The sequence below is a fragment of the Oncorhynchus keta genome, chromosome 28 (assembly GCF_023373465.1).
Source record: "Oncorhynchus keta strain PuntledgeMale-10-30-2019 chromosome 28, Oket_V2, whole genome shotgun sequence".
Classification (NCBI taxonomy): domain Eukaryota; kingdom Metazoa; phylum Chordata; class Actinopteri; order Salmoniformes; family Salmonidae; genus Oncorhynchus; species Oncorhynchus keta.
In genome coordinates this window covers 66,249,340-66,276,651 of record NC_068448.1, presented here as the reverse complement: position 1 = coordinate 66,276,651, position 27,312 = coordinate 66,249,340, and the positions used below count along the sequence as shown (strand labels likewise).

At 46.3% G+C, this 27,312-nt stretch overlaps 3 protein-coding genes across 7 annotated transcripts in view; 2 read left to right on the top strand and 1 right to left on the bottom strand.

Moving 5' to 3' along the window:
• Positions 1-4,319, bottom strand: part of LOC127912871 (golgin subfamily A member 6-like protein 6) — a 43,989-nt gene extending 39,670 nt beyond the window's left edge. The window contains exon 1 of the mRNA XM_052483668.1: positions 4,183-4,319. The gene's annotated coding sequence lies outside the window, so the exon portion shown is untranslated. The remainder of the gene's footprint in view (positions 1-4,182) is intronic.
• Positions 1,058-11,496, top strand: LOC118361705 (MAP7 domain-containing protein 2-like). 4 transcript variants are annotated; one of them, XM_035741855.2, is made up of 13 exons: positions 1,058-1,491; positions 2,947-3,036; positions 4,245-4,334; positions 4,507-4,625; positions 4,712-4,833; positions 6,127-6,323; positions 6,570-6,708; positions 7,607-7,787; positions 8,097-8,201; positions 8,282-8,339; positions 8,590-8,734; positions 8,804-9,093; positions 9,235-11,496. In XM_035741855.2, the coding sequence occupies exons 1-12, from the start codon at positions 1,254-1,256 to the stop codon at positions 9,084-9,086; spliced, it is 1,767 nt and encodes a 588-aa protein (XP_035597748.1). In that variant the 5' UTR covers positions 1,058-1,253; the 3' UTR covers positions 9,087-9,093; positions 9,235-11,496. The 4 variants fall into 4 exon arrangements, with proteins under 4 accessions (XP_035597748.1, XP_035597749.1, XP_035597751.1 ...); XM_035741856.2 differs by having other exon boundaries at positions 1,059-1,491; positions 4,531-4,625; XM_035741858.2 differs by lacking the exon at positions 2,947-3,036 and having other exon boundaries at positions 1,060-1,491; positions 4,531-4,625.
• A 730-nt stretch (positions 11,497-12,226) lies between these two features.
• On the top strand, positions 12,227-27,167 carry LOC118361704 (BCLAF1 and THRAP3 family member 3-like). Of its 2 annotated transcripts, none has more exons than XM_035741852.2 (11): positions 12,227-12,332; positions 14,492-14,535; positions 14,678-15,400; positions 15,838-16,770; positions 21,587-21,756; positions 21,904-22,009; positions 22,128-22,194; positions 22,301-22,434; positions 23,260-23,374; positions 23,598-23,712; positions 24,958-27,167. In XM_035741852.2, the coding sequence occupies exons 1-11, from the start codon at positions 12,312-12,314 to the stop codon at positions 24,969-24,971; spliced, it is 2,442 nt and encodes an 813-aa protein (XP_035597745.1). In that variant the 5' UTR covers positions 12,227-12,311; the 3' UTR covers positions 24,972-27,167. The 2 variants fall into 2 exon arrangements, with proteins under 2 accessions (XP_035597745.1, XP_035597747.1); XM_035741854.2 differs by lacking the exon at positions 12,227-12,332 and adding an exon at positions 13,501-13,928.
• Positions 27,168-27,312: the final 145 nt, after the last annotated feature.

Sequence of the window (27,312 nt, the reverse complement as noted above, 5' to 3'; positions counted from 1 at the left end):
TGGAGGAAAGGAGGGAGTGAGTGGAGAACACAAAGGAAGAGAGTGGAGAATACAAAGGAAGAGAGTGGAGAATACAAAGGAAGAGAGTGGAGAATACAAAGGAAGAGAGTGGAGAAAACAAAGGAAGAGGGTGGAGAATACAAAGGAAGAGAGTGGAGAATACAAAGGAAGAGAGTGGAGAATACAAAGGAAGAGAGTGGAGAAAACAAAGGAAGAGAGTGGAGAATACAAAGGAAAAGTGGAGAAAACAAAGGAAGAGAGTGGAGAAAACAAAGGAAGAGAGTGGAGAAAACAAAGGAAGAGAGTGGAGAATACAAAGGAAGAGAGTGGAGAATACAAAGGAAGAGAGTGGAGAATACAAAGGAAGAGAGTGGAGAAAACAAAGGAAGAGAGTGGAGAAAACAAAGGAAGAGAGTGGAGAATACAAAGGAAGAGAGTGGAGAATACAAAGGAAGAGAGTGGAGAATACAAAGGAAAAGTGGAGAAAACAAAGGAAAAGAGTGGAGAAAACAAAGGAAGAGAGTGGAGAATACAAAGGAAGAGAGTGGAGAATACAAAGGAAGAGAGTGGAGAATACAAAGGAAGAGAGTGGAGAAAACAAAGGAAGAGAGTGGAGAAAACAAAGGAAGAGAGTGGAGAAAACAAAGGAAGAGAGTGGAGAATACAAAGGAAGAGAGTGGAGAATACAAAGGAAGAGAGTGGAGAATACAAAGGAAAAGTGGAGAAAACAAAGGAAAAAAGAGCATCTGCGATGTGACAAATGTAACCTGTGTCAGTACCATAGAGTACCCTCTGTGTGTGTATATGTCCCTATGACGTGTCTGTGTGCACTCAGTTGGGTGTCGTCAACAGAGGGGAACGGAGTAGAGGTTATATGTTGTCCCTCTAGCTGGCTAAATGCTTCCTCAAATAGAATCAGTTATTAGGGGGGGGCAAAAGGGGAGTGGGAAGAGAGAGAAAAAAGGGAGGGGAAGAAGAGAGAATCTAGGGAGAAAGAGGTGAGCAGAGAGAGAAAGGGTGGAGTGAACAAGTGAGGGGAGGGAGAGAGAGTGACAGAGCAAGAGCGAGAGAAACAGAGCTACCTAGAGGGAGCGGCAGACACCGGTGGAGACAGGGATAGATAGAGAGGTATAGATAGCGAGTGTGAGACTCTGGTATATTTATCAGTGAGCAGCATACAGTGTGAGTGATTGAACGAACTGACACACTTGGAGGAGAGAAAAAGTGGCGAGGCTGCAGTTGCTCTGGTAACCATGGCGCAGCCGTCTCCATGTGCATCACCGGGTGTTCGTCGTCGTAGCGACGGCTCTGTGAGAGAGTGTCTATTTTTCCCCGTTTTGGAACGTAACGAACAGGAGAGACTGGAAGCCTTGGTGAGAAGACGGGAGAGAGGTGGAGAGAGGGAGAGACTGATGGGGGAGGACAGCAGAGACTCTATGGAGAACAGGCCTAAACGCTGGACCTGGGGAGGACCGCCTGGAGGGGGAGAGGGTGAGTACACTGGGGAGGAGGAGGGTGGGGGCTTGGGAGTCAAACCGGAGGGAGAGACCGGGAGGGGGAGGGGAGAGATTGACAGGAGGTATGGAGGTTTAGGAGGTATGGGATGACGTGTGTGTGTGAGGGGGGACAAAGGAAGAGAGAGAGGACAGGGGTTGATGGGATGTGTTCAGGATGGGGGAAAGGGTGGGGACAGTTTAGGACAGCTACACGGAAAAGGAAACTAGTGAAGAGAGGGGAGGGATGGATGAATATAAAGATAATGGGGGCAGGTGAATGAGAGATAAAGGACAATAAGGAGAGAAATGTGGGGTGAGAGACGGAGGACAGAGACCAGAGAGAGAGAGGGGGAGGACAGAAAGAGGAAAAGGGTGTGGAGGCTGCAATGCAGGGGAGGACAACGTTTGTCTTAAACTCATCAGCTTGGGAGAGGCTGCTGTGTGTGTGTGTGGGCCAATAGTATTATGGCTCATAACATTACTCTGTGATGATAAGAGAATTCTGTCTGTGTCACTGTCGTTTACCCTGCTGTTACAGGTGTGAGTTTAGCTGAGGAATCCTGTGTGTGTTGGGCATATCTCTGTTTCTGTGAAATGCTGCTACACTCCCTCAGTAGTGTGTGTGTGTGTGTTGGGAAACAGGCCTGATTCCTGGGAGGGGCCTGAAATACGTATCTAACCACACACACACACATTGACGCGATATTTACTGCGTATGTAAACATCCATTGTTTCATTAGTGTCTGTCTCTCTCTCTCTACACACACACCCCTTGTCATATGTCTAGGCCTGATGTTCTGGCACTGTTAAGGCTATTTGCAATTGCATTTGTATCTTTATCTGTGTATTCTCATGGTATGTGTGTGTGAGTGCGTGCGTGCGTTTATTTGTTTTCAGCGATGACGCTCCCATCAGTGAGCAGTACTGGAGCAGTAACCAGACTCTGTGACGCATTCATAATGCAATCAATTATTCACACACCTCATCAGGCCTAGGATGAAGTGGAGAATCGGCCCCTCTTATAGAATACACAGGCTACCACATTCTTCAACAATACCTTATAGAATCCTACAAAATAGCGTCTCTAGAGTACAAACGCTGGTAGCCTGGAGTATCAGCACCCATTCTATTCTTATTCAATTACTGATCAAAACATGACTATATTTCACTGGGGTGATAACCAGCGGATGGACGGTAGATCTGAACTGAGATCAGTTGATGCTGCATCATGCAGGATATCAGATTACACAGCTCCAGTCTGACTGCAGTGCACCGCATGCGTGTGTCAGAGACTCATAGGTGTGTGCGTGTATACAAATGCGCCACGTAGGTTTGTGTACGCAGTACATAAGTGAGTATAAATTCAACACTCGGGTGTGTGTGTATGATTGTTATGCCCAGGTGCGTGTGTAACGCTTTGCTTTCTCCGCTCTGACACACCTGCTACCAGGTCACCCTAAGACCCCGCCCTCTCATGCTATTGGCTCAGCTCTGCCTCATCATCCCGCCTCTGCTGCCAGCCCCAACCAATCCAGGAACGGTACAGACCACCTGACACCCTTAGCGTGATCCGCTGCCTGCATGTGTGTGTATATACCGTACATGTGCTGTTGTTGTGTGGCTGCATGCATGTTGTGCTTTGTGTTGCCAGTGCAAGACCGTTATTCCCCCTTCTGGGCAATAAAATATTACATTGTATTCTATTGTCCGTATTCACATTTTTTATATTTTGGCCCAAGTAGCCTATGTCCCATCTCATTGGTATGAGTTTTGTGTTTTGCTGTGAGTTCTGCTGCCTTCCTGCATGGGAGTGTTTGTGTGTTTGTGAATATGGTTATGGTTGTGTTCCCCACACATCAAGTAAATGTCTGTGTGTGTGTGTTCGTTGTCTCCCTTTGGTCTTTGGGGTCCGTCAGCCCCCCCTCCTTGCCCAATCAGAACAAAGAGTTTATGTACTTCCTGTCTGTCTGGCCTATGGCGACGCTTGGTGATGCACATACAGTGTTCACAGTAGGGGGTCCAACTACTACCCACCCCCCCAATCAGGATCTGTAGCAGTCTGCCCCTGTAGCAGTCTAACCAAACACACACACTTTATAGGATATGCAGCAGTCTGGTTAAAACCCTCCTCTCTCCTTTGTGCTAGACGGTCTGTGTATCCTTGTGTATCCATGTAAATATGGAACATGCATTAGTCTCTTAATATACAAGTCTGAAGTCAAACTGAAGCCCAATCAGTGTGTGTTTGGTGGGATTGATGGTTTGTTGTGTGTGAATTTGTGGCATAGTTGTGTGTTTTAGATAGTGAGTGTGTTGTGTTTTATTGGTTGAATGGTCTGTTCACTAACCGGAGTGACATTTCAGTTGGAGTGTTCTCGTGGTGTGTTTGTAAAGAGTGTTGTGTGTCTCGTATTTGTGTGTAATGTGATTTGTGTCACTGTTGCTCCAGGTAGAAGTTGGCCCTAATCACAGATAGACATATCTGACCTAAGCTATTTTCTCTACCTACCTCCCTGAAGTGTGCACTCATCTCTCTCTCGTGAAGATTGGTGTAAGCAATTAAGACTTTCCACCATATTTCAGCCCATTCTTAACCTTCCCCATGAGCGGAAGTGAATGAGTTCACACATCAAGGATGAGGGTAGATAATGTGAATTCAGTATTAGTGGTTAAAGATGACTCATACCTCTTCATGTCCCTATGGGGTGGAACTTCTGACTCTTTCTCCCATCATGCATCTCGCTGCAGTGTGTGACTTCCTGACACCGCCCTCCTCGGACCAGCCAATCACCAAACGGCTCTCCAACTCTTCAGCCTCACTGCACTCACCAGATAGAGGTGTGTGTGTGCGCCCGCGTGTGTCTGTGCGTGTGTGTGTGAGTCGATTCATGAGGACGTGTGTCTAGTGTTGCCAAACAACAGTATGACTCTCTTTTATGTATTTCTCTGCACCCCTCTGTTGGTGTGTTTCTTCGTTGTCCGTCTCTTTGTCTGCCCTATGACTATGCAGTGTGTGGTGTGTCCCCTCGTTTAGCGTCCCCAAGCCCCCAGAGGCCGGCCTACAAAGGTTCCCCCTCCAGGAAGACCAGTAATGGGCCCCCGGAGGACAAGACCCCCAAACCACCCACAGTCGGTACCATGTGTGTTTGTACATGCATTTATATTACCACATTAGAATTCTGAGCAAAACCTGACTTCTTCTGTTGTGTTTTTAGACAGAGAGAGGCCCCGCCCCCTGTCTGACTGACTCTTCAATGAGACGCCTTGAATCTCCGACCACTCCGACCCGAAGCTCCTCCCCCAGATCCCAGAGCAAAGGACTGGGCACGCCCAAAAGGTACAGAAACGTGCAGTTGCACACACATAGGTTATCTGAACATTGTGGGAGTGTTGTGGGCTGTTGCTGACCTTGTTATTGTGCTTATTGTTAAGTACTGCAAGGTTGTATGAAAGGTTCAATTAAAGCAGTAAGGGTCCTTGAGTAAAATCCCTGAGCAAGCCAAGCCAGTAAAAAAAGCCATAATAGAACCTATATTGTGATAATTGTGTTATTTGTTCATACGCCATCATGATTTACAATAAGGTCGTCACAGCAAAAAGACAAGTCAACAACACATATGTTTGTTTCATCAAAAACCAGAGAGCAACATCTGTCCGGTGACGTCCACAAAGCAAATAATGCATGAAACAAACAGTTATATGACCTGCAGCATGGTCAAGCATGTTAATGTTTTCGACAGTTTACTAAACATGCTATATATGCTTAGTTTAATACACTGAAAACAAACTTAAAAATACCAAAAACAATTTAGTCCAAACAATGTTTCTAAATATCATGTGGCTGTTCATGGTACTGATTTCTGTCCGTGTGTATGCACACGTGTGTTGGCAAAACGGTCTATGTTCTATGGCTCTGTCATACATACTTTTAGTTTTTGTTTCCATAGGCTACCTAGCTAAAATATTTGCTAGCCTAACTTCCTGGCATGGGCAACAATGAACCAGCTAAGTTAGCTAGCTAGTTAACGTGAGTCTACTAGGCTACATATTGAACTTCAATCGGCAGGCCAGTGGCACAACATGTTCATTTATGGGTAGATCAGAATCACCGTCATAATCATTGGCCTGTGCAGAGGACTAAGTCAAAACCACAATCCAAATCCACATCTCCATCCATGGCTTAGGAAAGGGACGATTTAGCAAGCTAGCTACTGCAGGACATCAACACAAGCAGACCAGAAACACATTGAAAATGACGTTTTGCTTAGGAAGTTATTTGATTGGTGTGAAGCCAAATTCACACTGGCCTCCCTTGGGGTGTTTTTCTGCACCAGGACAACCCCCAGTTGAGCTCAGCTCAATGCTGATTGGCTAATTATTTTCTAATGTTTTTTATCAAGGAAGGCCAAATGCTTGCTGGCATCAATCAATCAAATGCTGCTGCAGCAACATGTTATACTCTTTTGGTCCAGACAGCATCAGATACACTGTTTCCCTCACTTGGATGATTTCTCCGGTGAGATTCAGAATGGAAATGTATTGTTTTTATTGGTGAAATATTTGGGGAAGCCTGGCTTCCCTTGGCACCCATGAATACTCACCACGGAATGAAAGTTGATTGTTATTACAGGGTGAGGTCAACTAAGAGTCGCGCCCAGTCCCCCTGCTCTCCGGGACAGTATCCTCCCTCCCCCCTCCGCCAGCGAACCCCGATAACTGAGGGCAACCAGGAGACCAGGGGTCATGGAAACCTGGAGAGGAAGTCCTCTAAGCTGGACACACCAGAGAAGAAGACCTCCAAGTCCTCCAGCAGAGACCTTGCAGCAGGTAAGGTGTGTGTGTGTGTGTGCGTGTTTGAGCAGTTAGAGAGATGATCAGTGAGCTCAGAATTCACCGCTGATATGCTCTGCCCTTGAGAGGAGAGAGAGGTGGATGGAGAGAGAGGTCTGTAACCTGAGCCACCCTAGACGAGAGGAGAGAACAGAACGCTTCAGAGAACTGCTTTCATCAGTGTCTGCTGTACCCCAAGTCATCTCTGTCTCTCTCCCACTGCTTCCCTCCTTCTCCTCTCAGAGTCTCCAGGTACGCCCACAGGCAGGAACGTTGCCGGAACAATGGATGCGGAGGAGGCTTCTAGACTGTTGGCTGAGAGACGTCGTCTGGCCAGAATACAGAAAGAACAGGAGGACAAACTACGACAGGAGGAGGAGAGGTGTGTGTGTGGGGAGTATTTTTGTTTTATTTTTGTTCTCCCCAATTTTCGTGATATCCAATTGGTAGTTACAGTCTTGTCCTATCACTGCAACTCCCCTACGGACTTGGGAGAGGCGAATTTCGAGAGCCACGCGTTCTCCGAAACAAAACCCTGCCAAGCCGCACTGCTTCTTGACATACTGCTCGCACTTTACACACTGCTCGCTTAACCCGGAAGGAGTCGCTAGAGTGCAATGGGACAAGGAAATCCCGGCCGCCAAACCCTCCCCTAACCTGGGAAACGCTGGGCCAATTGTGCGTCGCATCATGGGCGTCCCGGTCACGGCCGGCTGTGACACAGCCTGGGATCGAACCCGGGTCTGTAGTTACGCCTCAAATACGATGCAGTGCCTTAGACCGCTGCGTCACTCGGGAAGCCCATGTGGAGTATTTGAATAGAGCAGTGTTCCCCAATTGGTTGCCTGAATTTAGGCCGCGGGTGATTTTATTTGCCTCCCAATGTTTTCTGAGCAAAAAAGCAAATAAACTATTTTTTTGTAGGACATTAAAGAATGTCAAAACACCAGCAAATCATCTCCAAGTGATTGTAATTTTGGAAAACTGTTCCAAAATGTTTCAACGCATAATAGAAATATATATGTGATTGTATATAAATGTAAGCAAGGCTTGAAATGAATATGTTTTAGCCAGATATTATATCTTGTGGCCAATTTGCAGACAACAAATGATTTGAAATTATGTTCCGGCCCCCTGACCATCCACTCCAGAAAGAATTTGTCCCACAGCTGAATTTAGTTGATGATCCTTGGTATAGGCCAGAAGGATGTGGGTATTTAGAGTGTATATGGTGTGTGTGTTTTCTCACTAAGTGTGTGTGTGTGTGTGTGTGTGTGTAGGCTGAGAGTGGAGGAGGAGCAGAGGAGAGAGCAGGAGGCACTGGAGCAGCAGGCAAGAGAGGTACAACAAGCGGAGGAGGAGAGAGCGAGGTGGGAGGAGGAGAGGAAGACCAGAGAGGACGAGGAGAGAAGGACAAAGGAGAGACGTTGGAAAGACATGCAGGATCAGCTGGACCGAGAGGTCAGGGGTTAAGTCTTAGGGGTTAAATGTCAAACCAAAGAGGCATTACTGCAGCATGTAGGCCTGTCTAAGATGTCTAATGACAGATAGTCAATAAAAATATACATATCTCCAAGGCCATGTTGCTAGCAGTTTCAAATCCATGTGGTTTATATATATTGGTCTGTCTGCTACATTGTGCTTTTAGCCTTGAATAACCTCCCTACTTCTGCTGACTCATGCAATCTGACCCCACATTATGTCTGACCCACAGCTTCCTTAGTTCTTATCAGTTCAGGGCATTAATGTTTTGCTTGTGTTTGTGTGCAGAGAGAGGAGGCGTGTCTGCGTGCTCACAGGGAGACAGATAGGAAGAGGCAGGAGAGAGAACTGTTGCAGGTACAGGAGGAGCAGGAGAGACTGCAGAGGAAGAAGGTCAGCACACCTACCCCCCTCTCCCCCGAACGCTGCCATTTAAGCTGTTTTCCTAAACTCCTGTGTGTGTGTGTCGACAGCGGATTGAGGAGATCATGAAGAGGACACGTAAGAGTGAGACGGACTCCTTTTGCCCAGGTATATACAAACAAGAGCGTGCGCACACACACACACACACACACACACACACATACACAGGGTGTACTGTCTGCAGGGTGACTCAGCAGACAGTGAACCGGCCAGGGTTACAGCTCCCCCATGTGGTGGAGAGGAGGGTATGTTGGGTTGTATTGTTTGCCTTACAGTATATATGACTCTTGACCATTAATGCATTAAGGTTTTGAGCTACTATTAATTATGGTGTGTCTAACCCCCTCCTCTCTCTCAGGTGTGTGTGAGGTGAACGGGGGCCAGGCAGGACATGTCAGGGAGTTGGATCAGGACGAGTCCCCCATCATCACGCTGGGACCCCTGGAGAGTAAGAGCTGTGGAGGGGACGAGCTGTCTGACGGGGTGCAGTCTATGGACGTCAGGTGAGCTGCACACACACACACAGGTCCCCAATTCTTAACACTCATTTTTCATACTGTGTATCTCCCCAGTCCAGTGTCCAGGGATGAGTTGGGTAGCGTTCAAGAGTTCTCTCCCATCAGCGATGGGTTAAACAGCATGAGTAACACCCAAACCCTTGAGCACCTCCTGGATCTCACCGCCCAGCCAGAAACGTCCCTTTACCCCATGCTGCAGCCCGGCAGTGCTGCAGCCCTGGGAGACCTCAACAAGAACCTGCTGATACAGGATTATAACCCCTCCTCCTTCACTAGCTCCTCCCCAAGCTCCGCCCAACTTCTCCACAGCCTTAGCCCTGGCAAACTGGACATCTAGTAACCAGGTAACGGGTTTGGCCCGGGGAAGGCTGTCATTGTAAATAAGAATTTGTTCTAAACTGACTTGCCTGGTTAAATTTTAAAAACTCACAAACGAACACACACTGTACAGCTCTGCTCTAATATTCATTCTCCTCTTCCTCCAGGGCGTTGGGTAGGACAACTAGCTGTTGGGTGCAAAGAGGAGCTAGGAGCAGCAAGGGGGTCTCTCCTCTCCTCCTGCTTCCCCCCATCAGAGAGAGACCAGCTCCTTGCACCTCCGCCCTCACCCCTCTTTAGGGAAGAGACCCTCCCCATGCACCTCCGGCTTCCACAGAGAACAACAACCGCTCAATGTATGGCTCGCCCTCATCTATACAACTCAACCACAGGAGGCTGCTGAGGGGAGGACGGCTCATAATAATGTCCGGGAATGGCATCAAACACCTTGAAACCATGTGCCTGACGTATTCGGTACCATTCCACTAATGCCGCTCCAGTCATTACCATGAGCCATTCTCCCCAATTAAGGTGCCACCAACCTCCTCAACATATCTACCGCTGAATTCCCCCTTCACACACACTGACATGTACACACACAGTTAATACTCTCCCGGTAAAGTAAAGCTTTTTCTCTGTGTCCTGGCTGTATGATATTGTGCATAAAGGTGTGTCAGTGTTGAGAGGAGGATGATGTAATAGTATGGTTGTGTTATCCTCCTGTAGCATTAATTATGTGGTTAACACTGATCATGTGACCCTGTAGCAACTTCATTGGAGAACACCTCTCCTCCTCCTGTATATACTATAGTCACACAGCTGTTAACTAGCTCTAGGTAGAAGTTGCCCCTAACCACAGATCTAGGATCAGATCTTTCTAACCCTCAATAACTAACTATTGGGGAGATTAAAATATAGTCTGACCCTGTATCAGTGGTTAGTGGCAACAGTCGTTACAACGTCAGGTTGTAACGACTTTGTTTGGAGTTTCTGTCTGTCAGTGTTTCTAGTGGTGGAAGGTTATATCCCACCACCACTGATGTGCTGCACTACTGTTTGCCAGGACTCAGGAGTCTATTCGACTACTATTGGTACTTAGAACTCAGCTAGCCAGTCTAGATATGTTAACCTCCTGCAACTGGAGAAACCTACTCATCTACAGATGTGGATGATATAGTAAGACAAAAGTCTGGCCTCAGTTGATATGCTTTTGTCCACCAGTGGTGCATCAAAACACATGTGGAAGACTGGAGCATCTCTGAATATAATCTCTGCAAAAACAAATGAAAACTGTGAATGGTGTCGTATTTTTTAGCTATTTACAGGGTTGGGGGATATTGAAAAGATGTGGCGTGTGTTTTTGGCTCGCTGTGTGTACGCTAGCTGTGGTGTAGTTTGTGTGCACGGTGTGGTTGTGTAACAGCTCTGAAAACACTAATCTCTGCTTTGGAAACACTGCTCTCCTTATCTTGCCTCTGCTCTGAACTGGACTGTTTATGCTGCAACTACCAGTCAACCTACAGCAGGGGTCTTCACCTGCAGTTCTGGAGGGCTACTGCGTGTGCAGGCTTTCGTTCACACCTGATTCCACTGATCATGGTTCATACTGAAGACGGTGATTAGTTGAATCAAGTGGGTTTGGGACAGGGCTGAAACAAAAGCCTGCATAGCCAGGCAAGTAGTTCTCTAGCACCAAAGTTGGAGAACCCTGTCCTACAGTATCTCACCAGTCTGTGTACTCACTCAGTCAGCCAACTCTGTAACAGACTCTGGTGTGCAACTGCTATATTCACTATGACTGTGGCTTTACCTCATGGAGATGTATCACACTACAGAGGACAATTCAGTCTGCTGTCTACTACTGCTGTGAATTCTATAATCATACATTCTCGCTGTACTGTAACTGTCTGCGTCAGGTATTACTGTAACTCTTGCCTATGCTTTGCTCTGGGGTAAGGTGTAGCTCAGCATGTGCGCTCCCTCTCCTCGCTGATTCAATCTCTGTTTCAGTGTTCCCCCTGAAGGGCAGTGTAAGGTGTCAATCATTCCTCATGACCCAGCTAACCCTGTGAGGGGGAACACTGAATTGTGTGCATTAATGGCGGTAATAATGATACTGTATCTCAATTACTGGACTAGAGTAGGCAAAGGCCTGGAATGTCCACTTATCTTTGCTGTCTTCAGTGCATTGGACTCTTGATTTGTTAACATGTATTTCTGTCCTCGTTCATTATCTCATGCTTTCAGAGGCTGTTAACATTCATTGTATCCTAAGGGAAAATGTAGTTAAACTTAAGACTTAAGGTCAGAATATTATTCACTAAAAGTCACTTAACACAGAGGTCACTGCAGCTTGGCAGAATATATAACTGTAGATGTGGTGCATGGTTCTAACTGCTGAAAAACAACAATAAAACATCATCAAGCCATGTTTGGGACTTTGTTTATCAACCAATGGCACAAACAGATACCTCTGCATTGGTCCGTGAGAGCATGGGCAGCGCCATTGAGGCCATCTCCAGTACATTTTCTTATTCGATTGTGTTTGGAAAAAAGCATAAAGCTTATAATGGTGATTTACCGCCACCTGCAGCGCTGGACCAAATAGTGTGTCATTAATTGACTGTGGCCACTAGATTGGCAGTGATATAGCTTAAAGCCATGTTCAAACCAGTTAACCCAATTTGAAGAAAAAGCCAATACTCTGATCATTGGCTGATCCCTCCCAACCCATAGGAATCGCCACCCCCAGTTGACTACTTTAAAAAATGGCAATGTCCATGCAAAAACAGGTTATTTCTAGGTAAAGTATCTCTATGGGACACACCTGCCGTGTATTCATTCTGCCTGATTCTGGTGGGAAATTTTTATTTAACAGAAGGAATGTGAACGAAATCGGACAGGCCCTACCAGAATTGGTCCAATAAAAACTATTGTTTTGCTCTTTGCTTCTTAAACGGTTTCTGTAATGAGTACACCCCTAGTCTTGGGCTATGAAGAAACAACTTGCATATAGTTTCTGGAAACATTCACGCTTACTTCCAGTGTCAAAGGCAGATGTGCTGTTGATGTTTTTGGAGTTATGAGCACGTTGTTTTCAACGTAATCTACTCACATTCGCATACAGCGTTTCTGGCTGTTGCCATCTTTCTAGATCCGGTTTAAAAGCGCGCATAATGCCTGCACACGATCACTTTGCGTGATGGAAAAAAACGGCCTCTAAGACAATCACTTGAAAAACGTAATGGATGTTTTGTGTGCAAAGGTGACTTGAAATAAGACGTTTTGGACGTCATTGATCACGTGCTTCTGTATTATTTATCGCAATGGTCGTAAACTACAGCACAAGCGAATAAGAAGTCTGCAAAAATTGGAATTGTTGTGAATGCAGCTTAACGTTTTTGGGGTCATCATGATTTCACAGCCGAGGCCTTGCGAGAAATCCTGTCAGTGAATGTTCCGCCATTACATGCCCCTGAGCCTGTGTAGGAATGTAGTTTGGAATGGACTGTGATTGTAAAAGTGGGATGGGTTTTGTTTGTTGACGTGTCTATTTTCTGTATTTTGTATGATGTTGTTCCAGCTGGGGCTCCCGAGTTTCGCGTCGGTCTAAGAAACTGCATCTCAGTGCTAGAGGTGTCACTACAGGCCCAGGTTTGATTCCAGACTGTATCACAACCGGCCGTGATTGGGAGTCCCATAGTGCGGTGCACAATTGGCCCAGCGTCATTAGGGTTTGGCCGGGGTAGGCCGTTATTGTAAACACTAATTTGTTCTTAACTGACTTGCCTAGTTAAATAAATAATAAAGCTGTTGTCGGTAATGCGCCGTTAAACCCAATGGAAGAAAAAGCGCTACAGGCATCAATACACTGCTAACCTAAAATGTTTTACAACTAACTAAGATAGACCACTGCTTGTCATTTCCAACGGGAGCAAATGAGTCAGTGGGCAGAACAAGCACAAGCAAGCAATATTCTATTGATGCGTTCTAGCATTATCTGCATATTTTCGTCAGGGAATGCCTACCTTGTCCTTCTAAACAACGTGATTCTTAACGTTTACAATGGTAAAAAATAGAAAACTTTGTTCAAAACATATTTTAGATTTGGCAAACTTTGTTCAAAATATATTTTAGATTTGGCAACAGAAAAATGTATCGAAATCAAATGTTTCATGGATGAGAAAGTGGGAATGTCTGTCAATCTATGGCGTTCACCTTCTCCCACTGTCGGAACAGGTGTTGTGCAGAAAATCCACCCCTTCTAATTTCCTTAATTTTGTGGCAAGAGTCGAACAACTATGGATGAATTATTATCCTTATGCTTTCAAAAATACTAGTCGAATAAGACAAGGGAGAGATGACGAATTTTGGCAAAGAGATTTATTTATAGACTAATACAAATCAGTAGCGGATTTCGGTACGGGGGGTTCGCTCAGGGCGCCATACAAGCTAGAACCGCCACATACACTTGAAACAAATCGCCAAACCGAAAACTGCAGACAAAAATGATTTCTGCTACTAAGATCAGTGACATGTAGTTTAAACGGACAACGGAGTGAAGAGCAGATATCTCAACTAGCAAGCAAGTCGCAGCAATGTGGGTGGATTTTCGGCACATCACCCGCCAGTGGGCTTCCTCTCAAAACGCCAAGCGGATGCTTCACATTTATACATCCGGTGAAATATCTGTCTCATTGTTCTATCTGCAGCTTAGCGATTTCGACGCATACATCGGTGCTCCGGTATCAAACGTAACATAACTACGTATTACTTCTGTCTAGCTGGTAGTGTAATCGTGTGTGCGAGACTGGTGTTTTGGTGTTCGTATCTTCTAATTTCGACAGAAACGTGCAATCGGGTAAGTGCCATGCTAGCTTGCTCCATTGCAATATTAGCTATGCTAGCTAGTTGGCTACAACGACAACATGGTCCCCAATTAAACATTCAGATGTTTAGCTATTCGTGTCAATCTTCAGTAAACCACTGCACTGTAAAAAAAAAAAAAGTCTATTTTGAGCTGCTCTCATCGTCCCCAGTGGTTTTCTTCGTAGCAAGTTGGTTTTTAGCCTGGTCTAGATAGCTAGCGTAACGTGGCTTTGGTCAAATCAAATTTTATTGGTCACATACCCATGGTTAGCAGATGTTAATGCGAGTGTAGCGAAATGCTTGTGTTAATGCGAGTGTTATGTTGTACATTTCAAGCCCTTTGTTGCCTTACCTAAGTTAAGCAACATGGGAAAGAAGGAGACTCTCATAACCGGAGTCTTGGTGGTATTCTCTTGCTGTATCAACTGCCAAAATGTAAACAAATCTGATGTTGAGGTATGGTGTCACGGCTAGGGAACGGTTTGTGGTGGTCATTTCACTATCTCAGTATGTTACTCATTCATACTCTTTCTCTTTGTCCACTGATTTCTCAAGGTGGAGAGAATGTCAAGGCCACGATCGCCACATTATTCTCACAGGTGAGAATGCACACTGTTCATTTGACATGCTAGTCCAGTGTGTGGGTCAATACATTTCCTTCACAATGTTGGCTCAACTCAGCACACTGTATGAAGGGTGCTTTACAATTAAAATGTATTATTGCTTTTTGTGTTATTACAGAGGCAGTCCAAGGAGGCAAGATGCCCGGAGGTTCCCCTGGGACGACCCAGACTTCGACCCCCAGCAGGTTCTGGCTGACCTGGGCAGGCTGCCCTGGGAAGAGAACCGCAACCCTGGGGAGTCTCACGAGGACCAGTGGGTCCGCTTCATGGACGAGATCCATCCAGATGGCCACAGAAGACCTATGCCTAGAGGGAGCCTTCGGCCAAAGGGCCACAGAAGACCTATTTCCCCAGGTCTCCACAGGCCTGACCAACACCTCCCCCCAGAGGACTTCCACCATTGCAGGACCCCACCGCCCCCCCACGAGCTGGGCTACGCCGAACGCAGGAGGCTCTCCCCCCATGATGGAGGAGGGGGTGGCAGAGGAAGAGTGAAAGAAGAATTCCAAAGATGCGAAGGAAAGCTGCCCCCCTCCCCGCAGAGGCTACCCAGAGAGAGGCTGCCATCACTGGCCCCGCAGCACACTCACTACAGCCCTAGCCACCACCAGAGAGCGCCCTCTGCAGGTTGGAGGAGAGAAGAGGGGGACCAGAGCCAGGGGAGGTCCAGGGACCGCAGCCCCAGGGAGAGGGTTCAGGGCGGGGGGAAGTGGGAGAGGAGGGGTGAGGGTGGAGATTCTCCCGGTTCCTATAGAGACAGGAAGAGAGACGACATGCAAAGAGAGTGGAGCACCATCTCTGACCGGAACCGGAGGGAAACTGTTGAACCGGTGAATCCTGGGTAAATTTGAACAGTGTTCCGCTGGAGTTTTATGACCAAAAGCCTGAAGAAAATTGGAGAGGAGAACCCAGCTTCCTGTTTTTCTAAGTGCAAACTTCACCCTGCAAATATGTCCCTTCTGCAATAGTGTAACGAGATAGTAGTTGTAGATTTAATTGCATGGCTTAAAATGCATCGCATGTTGTTGTCTCTGTGATCCTCGAGAACCACTTAAGTACATGACATAGTTGAAAACGTTTCTATTATTACCCGCTGCAATCTAGAGGCTGTGCGAGCCTGTGATCTATTGGCCCTTAAATTCTATTCCTATAATACATTTTTTCCTAAATAAATCAAAAGCTACATTACAAATCAATCCAACTATTAGCTGTAGTCAGCGTAATTGTATGTCATCTGTCAGTGCTGAACCATGTCACCTGCTCTTTATGTCGACACAGGTACGGGAGGGAGACAGAGTTTAGGGAGCGCCGCCCCTCGCTGGAGAGGCCCCGGGAAGGGTACAGAGGAGGGAGGCCACTGGGGCGCAGTGGCCCCCTAGGTGGCCACAATGGCCGGGGGCCTAAAGCCCTCATCGTGGAGCATGAACATGATATTATGAACAGCGGAGGGCCAGAACCGTACCACAACCACAGGGGCCCCGACCGCAACCGGAGCCACAGCCACGACCGATTCAGTCATCATCACAACCAGGTCGGAGCCTCTGAGGAGCGGTTCAGGAAGTCAGGCAGCAGGTCCAATACTAGAGAGGAGGCCAGGCGCCAGCCTGCACATGAGAGGAGGGGGCCTATACGTGAGTCCAAAAGGGGCCCTGTCCATGAAGATAGGAGGGGGCCTATACATGAGTCCAAAAGAAGCCCTAACCGTCAGGGGAGAGCCAGGCCTATAGGCTTCCAGGATAGAGGTAGTCCCACGGATCCCAAGGCCAGAAACAGTACATTCTGTGGGGCAAGGGAGGCCCCAGCCCGGGGTGGCAAGAGACAGATGGGGCCCTCCAGGAACCAACCCCAGCCTCTCCTCCAGGGACAGCAGGGGTACCAACCACGGGGTGCCAACTCTCAGCACTCCCCTCCAGAGCACCAGAGGTACCAACCCAGGGGAGATGACTGGGACATGGAGCCCAGAGAGGAGGAGCCCGGCTGGGCAGAAGAGAGCGACATGGAGCCCCCCTGGGAGCAGGATCGGGGACAAGGGCCACGAGGAGGCCGGCCACCGGCACAGTGCAGGATGGGACCCAGGAAACCTCAGCTTAGAGATCTCAACCCCAACTGGAACCAGCAGCAGAACAACATGGCAATGCCTCGCAAAGGAGCCGGCAAGGAGGAGACACTCACCATCAAAGTGGACATGAAGCGCACCATGGGCCAGAACAGGTAAGGTGTTTCGGGCAGCAACGTTTAGTGGTCAAGGGTGAAAGGTCATGCTTCTTTTTAGTGCTTGCTTTCGACTGCAGAAAGACATAGTCAGAAGCCCTGAGAATATTGACAGCTAGAGGAGGAAAGATTCGTCAAACTGATTTCTCGATTGTACAAAGCAAGGATTCTACAAGGCAAGTATTCTACTGTGATGGGATGCAATTTATATACCTGCGTCAAACTAATCCTTCATGGTGTGGGGCATCACTCAGTGATAAACATGGAGAATTGCCAAAGCCTTCTTTCAGCAGAGTGGCCATTTTACATTATTGTCCGTCACATTCTCAAACGCGTTATATGAAGGTGGAATCAATTCTTGACAGCAACTCCGAGTATGCGGTTAAGAACAAATTCTGGATCTCCTGAAAAATGTGTTCCTTGCTCATCCAGAGGAGCAGAAAATGTCAGACCAGCTTCACAACAATAGAGAACAGTGATGGTACAGAAGAAGGCCAGCTTCTGAGTAGAAGGCTACCTATCGGCTGAATAACCTAATGGACCTGTAGTTCTACTTCTAACACTCGTCTGCTCAGGGCAGAGGTTTTCCTCATCAGTTCTTCAGAAATCTCCCTTTCATCCAAATCAACATCATTGGCAACTCAGAAAGGGAGTGGTTGCAACTTCCCTAAGAGCAGCCCTGACAACCAAGAGACCAACCAGCTGACGTGTGAAGAGACACCAGCCGTGTGTTTGCAAAGATTTACTGTCATCAGACCCATCTCATCCTGCACAACTGAAATGATATTAACAAGCACAAGGGAATTATACAGAGCAAGGAGCCTGCATGGTGTAACGTGCTGAAGGACCTCTGGGAGGTTAAGACTGGATGAAGAGGAGTGGAGAAGACCTTTCTGCTACTCACTCTACAGCTTACTGGACAAAATGGAAAGGTCTTGCTGCTAACTGCAGAAGCGTCTCTCTGTTATAGTGAAGGATTGCCCGTATACATATTTTGTTGGTGAGCCTGATAAGATGTCAGTCACTGACCCACTGCATGGCCGGATCAATGTCTAGGTCTGGGGCTGACTGAAGACCATTTGGGTGGGGAAAGTGCCCTGAACTTCAGGAACATTCATTTGGAAACACCATGTTTGTTTTCAATGCCTTGAAACACTTGGAATGATCAGATCTTTTTTTTCTTCTTTTTACAAGGCAAATCTGTTTAAAAGCCCTCCCCAACCAAGTCTGTTAAACCCTCCCCAACCAAGTCCGTTAAAAACCCTCCCCAACCCGGACGACGCTGAGCCAATTCTGCGCCGCACTATAGGACTTCTGACCATGGCCAGTTGTGATACAGCCTGGGATCGAACATGGGTCTGTAGTCACGCCTCTACCACTGAGATGCAGTGCCTCAGACCGCTGTGCCACCCGGGAACTCTTGATCAGCTAATCAGAGAAAGACCCCTGTGAATTGACTTATTTCAGAAGCACAGTGTTTTAGTGCTAGTCACTGCGATAAGCAATTCCCCTTCTCATGTTCTGCAAGATGATACACCAAAACACCAGCTCTAGTCAAGACAGTCAAATAGTTTCAACTTGTGTCTTTCATTCAGATCAATGTCTAAAGGTAAGTCAACATGTTCTTTCCATCATTGAGTGTGTATTGTATCCTGCAGGCTCCTAGAGGATCATTATACTTTATCTGTTAAAGAGGCAGGTTGTTTTCTAGGACAATTTTCATTCTTTATCCAAAGTGGTTCATGCGAGATGGACACATTCCCACTGTAAAGCTTTCCAAATAAGTGACCTCAAGCCTGGTATTGCTCACCCTCATCAACCATGATGCTCTTGAGTGTCAAAGCCTAAAGGAGTTTGAGAAATGGTTATCTTAATAATAGACTGGGACTCGATGCAACCACTGCATCACAAAACCTTTAATTCCGAGGCCAAAATCGATCCAACATTCCCATAACGTTTACGCCACAGATCCTTGGATGCCTGGCCTCTGATCTACTTGGCTTTGTTGACCACAGTGTGTTTCAATCTGCTCTCCTTTAAACAGAACTGTTCACTCAAAGAAATTGAAAGCACAGCACGGAGTTGATCTCATCTCTGAAGGACAATCCAAAGTAACGATGTTGCCCTTAAAGCAACCGAGCGCTACAGGTTCATACTACAGCTCTCTTTGAGTTCTACCAGACCAGGGTTCACAGCTTGATGCATGACGACAAGTAAAGACTGGATGCTACAGCTTAACTCATAGGGAGGTGAACAGACAAGGGAGAATCCAAGTCAGTGGATAGAGAAGCACAGTCATTAAACACTTAGAGTAACCCACCTTCTGCATGAAATGAAGGCTTGGGTGACCAACTAGTAGACACAAGCAAGAGTGGAGAAGAGCAGAAGGCAATGTGAAGGTCTGGCGACGATCAGGATGATGTACAGTCAGAAAAGCAGTGTTTGATGAATGTCTGCCGATAACCACCACGATGAAGAGTAAAATCGACTTTGGGACTTAACACGTGAAAATAAAGCTTTTGGTTTGACCCTTAGAAGCTATTCCACTAACTGTACCACCACTGTTGACAGTGGTACTCGTGGACTTCTCATGCAGTAAGAATCATCAAGCTATATGAACGTCTCTTCTCCAAGAGGCTCTCAGAACCATGACTATTGATGAACTGTCATCCATTTTGCACCAGGGAAACGGAGCTCTGTCAAAGTACCACAAGAACCACAATGCTGACCTTTCACCACAGCAAGTGGATCACTAACATCCAGAAGTTGATTGACGAGAAATGCAGAGAGTGAAAAAAATGGAAGAAGCATGAACTTTCACCTTTGACCCATGCCAGTGTCCTTTACACGACCTCACACTGGCACAGGAAGTGGTAAGGGATGTAGTCGACGTTAAATGCTGTTCACTTTTACATTTTTTTGCAGGGCGATTTACACACCTTTTACGCCACATACGCTTTTACCATAAGCATTTACGTTACCACCCGTTATCTCAACTGACATTCAGCGTTTCGCTAATACATCCCTGGAGACGAGAAATATCTCTCTTCCTGTTGCGTTTCAAACTCCTATAGGCCTTATTTGGACTTCAAAATAATTTAAACCAACAGCTCTTGTAGATGGTGTACTTAATCAGCCATTTTTCCTAAAGCTTTACAATGTAAAGGTAAGTATAGTGTGTTTTACAGATACTTTGGTCAAGGTAAGGTTGTTCAGTACAATATTAAACTATATTATATTTATGTAGGAGATCCAGCAGATAACCACTTAACTCCCTACAGCAAATTTAATGAAGAACAAATGACTGCTGTCCCAAACTACAGTTGTTACTTAAATCACACCTTTTCCACACGTTCCAGTAAACAGCTACAGCAGTACACGCTCCATTAACCAGCTACAGCAGTACACGCTCCATTATCCAGCTACAGCAGTACACGCTCCAGTAACCAGCTACAGCAGTACACGCTCCAGTAACCAGCTACAGCAGTACACGCTCCAGTAACCAGCTACAGCAGTACACGCTCCATTTAACCAGCTACAGCAGTACAAGCTCCATTTAACCAGCTACAGCAGTACACGCTCCATTAACCAGCTACAGCAGTACACGCTCCATTATCCAGCTACAGCAGTACACTCTCCAGTAACCAGCTACAGCAGTACACGCTCCAGTAACCAGCTACAGCAGTACACGCTCCAGTAACCAGCTACAGCAGTACACGCTCCATTTAACCAGCTACAGCAGTACACGCTCCATTTAACCAGCTACAGCAGTACACGCTCCATTTAACCAGCTACAGCAGTACACGCTCCATTTAACCAGCTACAGCAGTACACGCTCCATTTAACCAGCTACAGCAGTACACGCTCCATTTAACCAGCTACAGCAGTACACGCTCCATTTAACCAGCTACAGCAGTACACGCTCCATTTAACCAGCTACAGCAGTACACGCTCCATTTAACCAGCTACAGCAGTACACGCTCCATTTAACCAGCTACAGCAGTACACGCTCCATTTAACCAGCTACAGCAGTACACGCTCCATTTAACCAGCTACAGCAGTACACGCTCCATTTAACCAGCTACAGCAGTACCACGCTCCATTTAACCAGCTACAGCAGTACACGCTCCATTTAACCAGCTACAGCAGTACACGCTCCATTTAACCAGCTACAGCAGTACACGCTCCATTTAACCAGCTACAGCAGTACACGCTCCATTTAACCAGCTACAGCAGTACACGCTCCATTTAACCAGCTACAGCAGTACACGCTCCATTTAACCAGCTACAGCAGTACACGCTCCATTTAACCAGCTTCAGCAGTACACGCTCCATTTAACCAGCTACAGCAGTACACGCTACAGCAGTACCATTTAACCAGCTACAGCAGTACACGCTCCATTTAACCAGCTACAGCAGTACACGCTCCATTTAACCAGCTACAGCAGTACACGCTCCATCCATTTAACCAGCTTTAACAGCAGTACACGCTCCATTTAACCAGCTACAGCAGTACACGCTCCATTTAACCAGCTACAGCAGTACACGCTCCATTTAACCAGCTACAGCAGTACACGCTCCATTTAACCAGCTACAGCAGTACACGCTCTATTTAACCAGCTACAGCAGTACACGCTCTATTTAACCAGCTACAGCAGTACACGCTCTATTTAACCAGCTACTAGTACTATTATTAATTAGCCTTGATTGTCTAACACAGTTAAGCCCTGGTATTCAGGCCTGATCCAAGAGAGTAAAGGGACTACTGCTTTTTTCCTCTCCTCCATTGCTCATCTCGCTCTCATCTACCCTACAGCCAGCTGTGCTACTCTTCAGACCGCCAGCTGTCGTTGGATCTGGTCAATGTGGGCCGCCAGCGCCTCGACTTCCTACCCATGCTAGAGCATTCTGGGACGTACCGGGAGTCCACAATGCACTCTGGAACTTTTGCCCAGGAGATCATCACCCTGGTGCACCAGGTCAAAGGTTAGGATGCGAAATGCAGAAATACTATACACAACACAAATATGCGCGTGCACACAGTCACTTGTACACACATGCACAGCCCATAGACGCTCCTTCACACACATTTAAACAGAACCTAAAGATATTTCTCTCTCTCCCCCTCTCCAGAGCATTACTTTAGGGGTGATAGTGTAAAGCTGACCGAGCGTTTCTGTGGCGCCCAAGATGGTCTGCCTGAGGAGGAGCAGGAGGAAGAGAGGCCTACTCTGAACAGGTACACACACGCCTGGGTACCACGGTGATGAGACTCTAAGAGCCATGGGTTTTGTTTAAGTCTTCAATGTGCTGTTTTATAAACTGTATCTATATTTTATTCCTTCTCTCCTCTCTAGGCGGTTCAACATGAGTCTGTCAGAGCCAGACATGGAACCTCTCTTCTCCAAAGTTGGCCGCATGCAGGTACAATGCATGTTTTTAAATGGGGAATGATTGATATGTCAATGGATGGATTCATTGGCTGATGGATTTATTGATGGTGTATTAATGTGTGTGTGTGTGAGATCAGAAGCAGCAGCAGGCGGTGAGTGACCCAGGAGACCTGAGACATGACCTGGAGAGGAGGAGACAGGAGAGGCTGGAAGGGGTGAAGGTCACCATCCCTGGAGGCAGGCTTTCAAAGCGCCCCCTGGTTGCTGGGAGGTACTACTACACACTAAAACACAGTGAAGCCATGATGGTCCTCCACAATGAAATCGGGTAGCGGACAGTGGATCTGTCTTTTTACTATAGTACACTCGTACATTCATCACAAGATTTTTCAGACTGCACTGTTGTGATTTTAACAACTTGAGTGAATGATGTGTCTTGTCATAGAGATCTGACGTTTACAAAATTACACTGACTGGCCAGATGGTGGCACTATAATAAGCGATTGAAAATGAAAATTTTAAAAGGTCACGCCCCTCACCTCGTTTGACCTAAAGTCATACAATTCGGTACATAGGTCCCAAGTTTGCCATGATGGATTTTCCGCCATTTTGAATTTTGTGAAAAACACTTCAAACGTTACGCTGACACCGAATGAACGATCTGCATGAAACTTGATACAGTATATGGCATCTATGGACAAATATTTTCTAGACTAGTACCTAAAACAACATGGCCACTGCATATAAATCAGTCACACAGGTTGCAAACACTGTCAAGACTCAACATATGCAAGAACATTAATGTCGACCACACGGTGGAGCTAAAACGGGCAGATGTTTTGTTACTATCAGTATATTCTAGTTTGAATTGTCAGTAATTGGCCGAGGGGCTGCGTCATTCATGGGGGACGGCATGTCAACAGTTGCCTTGTTTGAGTACGAAAATTATTCCATTCTTGGAGTTATCACTGATCTATGGATCCTTGTGTTCACCCAATCTGTCAGATCAGTGATTACCTCAAGAAGTAGAGGAAGGGTGCGTTTTTACACTTCACTGTCTCGTCATTCTCACACCCTCTCACACCCTCTGTCACAGTGACCATCATGAGGAGTATGGTAGTGGGGAAGAGGAGGTTCAGGAGGAAGAGGATGGCTTCTCTTCAGGCTGGCCAGGCCTACCACAGAGAGGAGGGAGGTGGCCCGGAGAGATGGTGAGAACTGTGTGCATGTATGTGTTCACATTTAGTAGGGGTGTAGGTGGAAAGGATCTGTATCTTTCTCTGAAATATCTCAGGCTTCTGACTTCTCTCGCTCTCTCTCTCTCGCTCTCTCTTGCTCTAACTCTCTCTCTCTCGCTCTCTTGCTCTAACTCGCTCTCTCGCTCTCTCGCTCTCTCTCGCTCTCTCTCTCTCTTGCTCTAACTCTCGGGCTCAGAGGAGAGGAGGCATAGTTAGACAAAACATGGGCGGCCAGCGGAGGAACAACCGGTCTCCTAATCTCCCCGGCAACCATCTGGGACCAATAAGGCAACAGAACCGCAATATTAACGGTCAGTAAGCACCCCAAAACATAAATATATAGTGAGTTCAAAACAAGGACACAAGCTTTTTCTTTTTTTCTTTGTGGATCAGCTTAATATTGCAGAAAGATTGATGGAAGCAGTAATGTAATTGTCTGCATCATTTCCAATCCCCCATATCTTTTTTTGCTACACACACACACACACACACACACGTACATATTCAGATATACACTGCTCAAAAAAATAAAGGGAACACAATATAACTCCAAGTCAATCACACTTCTGTGAAATCAAACTGTCCACTTAGGAAGCAACACTGATTGACAATAAATGTCACATGCTGTCGTGCAAATGGAATAGACAACGGGTGGAAATTATAGGCAATTAGCAAGACACCCCCAATAAAGGATTGGTTCTGCAGGTGGTGACCACAAACCACTTCTCAGTTCCTATGCTTCCTGGCTGATGTTTTGATCACTTTTGAATGCTGCCGGTGCTTTCACTCTAGTGGTAGCATGAGACAGTTTATACATATTATACACATTTTACAGACAATCTATTTTACAATAGTTATATTTTGTTCGTTTTTAGTCCTTCCTTTATTTCTGATGTTCATCCAGTTTGATTTCCATTTGTAACTGTGCTATTTCACAACATTTCTGAACCTATATACATTTTACAGACCCCGTATGTTTTACATTAGTTATCTTATTAGTCCCGCCCTTCAGCTCCATTCAACACCTCCCATCTATCTCTCAACACCATCCAGTCCCACCCTTCAGCTCCATTCAACCCCTCCCATCTATCTCTCAACACCATCCAGTCCCACCCTTCAGCTCCATTCAACCCCTCCCATCTATCTCTCAACACCATCCATTTTGGATTTCTAATTCCCATATATTTTTCAAAATTATGTTTCACAAAAGTACTCAAAAGGACACAGAAGTTAGACTGTTGTAACACACAGACCTGTTCAGACAAGCAGGTCTTCCCAACCATGTTAAGTGACCTCAATCGATCACTGATTGGTTGATTGATTGACTATGTAATTCCTACGACAGGGTCTTGACTCTGTTTACCTTCCTGTCTGGTTACATTGTTAGTCTGTTCATCTGGTTCCTAGATCTCATTCATTTCCATGTCTGACCCTGAGCGAATCAAATCCTCCCATTTAGCCAATTATCTTGTCCACTAATGGGACCATTACAACCATAGCGGACCTGCTGTTTTTAACTTAACACCTATATTAATTTCTCTTTCTCGCCCTCTCAGGTGCCAACTGGTGAATGGACTCTTGGATGGAGCCTGGGGTTATGTGAGGTTAGCTGTTGAGCTCAGAGTGACCAGGCCAACTGTATATACAAACGTATGTGGACACCCCTTCAAATGAGTAGATTCAGCTATTTCAGCCACACCTGTAGCTGACGGGTGTATAAAGTCGAGCACACAGCCATGCAATCTCCATAGACAAACAATGGTAGTACAATTACCTTATTGAGGAGCTCAGTGACTTTCAATATGGCACTGTCATAGAATGCCACCTTTTCCAACAAGTCAGTTTGTCAAATTTCTGCCCTGCTAGAGCTGCCCCGGTCAAGTAAGTGCTGTTATTATGAAGTGAAAATGTGTTGGCGCAACAACGGCTCAGCCGTGAAGTGGTAGGCCACACAAGCTCACAGAACCGTCTGTCCTCTGTTGTAACAGTCAATACAGAGTTCCAAACTGCCTCTGGACGCAATGTCAGCACGAGAATTGTTTGTTGGGAGCTTCATGAAATGGGTTTCTGTGGTAAAGCAGCTGCACACAAGCCTAAGATCACCATGTGCAATGCCAAGCGTCGGCTGGAGAGGTGTAATGCTCTCCGCCATTGGACTCTGGAGCAGTGGAAATGCGTTCTCTGGAGTGATGAATCACGCTTCATCATCTGGCAGCCCTACGGAGGAATCTGGGTTTGGAGGATGCCAGGAGAACCCTACCTGGCCAAATGCCTACTGCCAAATGTAAACTTTGGGAGAGGAATAATGGTCAGGGGCTGTTTTTCATGGTTCAGGCTAGGCTCCTTAGTTCCAGTGAAGGGAAATCTTAACACTACAGCATGCAATGACATTCTATATGATTCTGTGCTTCCAACTTTGTGGCAACACTTTGGGGAAGGCCCTTCCCTATTTCAGCATGACGATGCCCCCGTGCACAAAGCAAGGTCCATACAGAAATGGTTTGTTGAGATCGGTGTGGAAGAACTTGACTGGCCTGCACAGAGCCCTGACCTCAACCCCATCGAACACCTTTGGGATGAATTAGAACACGCCTAATCGCCCAATGTGAGCCACTCCTAATCGCCCAATATCAGTGCCCAACCTCACTAATGCTCCTGTGGCTGAATGGAAGCAAGTCCCCACAGCAACATCTAGTGGAAAGCCTTCCCAGAAGAATGGAGGCTGTTATAGCAGTAAAGGGAGGACCAACTCCATATTAATGCCCATGATTTTGGAATGAGATGTTCGATGAGCAGGTGTCCACATACTTTTGGTCATGTGAAAAGTATGTGGAGTATATTATAACAACACACGTAGACAGCCTGACCTTAGAACCGGCATCTCTTATTTTCTGCTGCTTGATTACCTGGCACCTTTTCCATTATCTGACCTACACCTGTACTGACACTGGCCAACAGAACATGTAAAGTCTCCTGACAAAGTAGTGTTGTGGGGAAGTGATGTCATAATGCAGGGGGGAGGACCCTGAGCCAGAAGGGGAACATCCTGTTAGTGAGGAGCCACCTAATTCATTCATTGGTCCTTTCATTCATGAAGTATATTCTGAGTAAATGAACACTGCTTCTTGTTGGCTGTATACATTGCTTACCGAAGGAAAACAATATCAAATAATAGATTACTTCAAATACCATGTTGGCAAGCGTGTTAGTGTAAGGTAGTAAAAGTCCCTCTTGAGCGTAGTAGTAAAAATGCATCTCACATGAGTACAGACAATTTGGTCATTACCTGTATTAATACTCAGTATTCCCCACAGCTCTCACCTGTACACCTGTGTGAGCGCTTAAGGTCAGGTACAGAGGTGATCCTTGCTGATATTTAACAGGTGCCTACTTCCACCTAGGCCAAATTTTTAGGTCGTTACGGATAGGTCAGACTGCTATTCTATGGTCAGTGGAGACTGACCGGTGGATTGATGCCCCGCTGGACTAACCAGAGCTGACTGGGGAAGAGGATGCCCAGCTCTACAGGTGGATATCAAGTTGGGATAGTGCTTGGCAGGAACACAGGCAGGCCTTAACCTTTAACCCCACAAGAGCAAGCAGAGGTGATATGGGATCTGGCAAAGAATCCAGTCAGACGATCACAGTGAAACGAACACAGCATTTATTTCAAATGTAGGTAGAAATACAAAGTCCATAAAAAATGTCTTTACACCACAGTACCATAGACTTTTACACAATAAAAACATCTTGACTTTTTAATCAATTTCCATTATTTCAAGTCTTTCTTTTCAGCTGCTCAGTTATGTCAGAGTTGCAATACAAATGGACAAGATACTGACTCCCACACAAACCAGGAGCTACACTGAAGTTAGAAGAGCTTATGACTGGCTATAGCAGGTTATGAATGC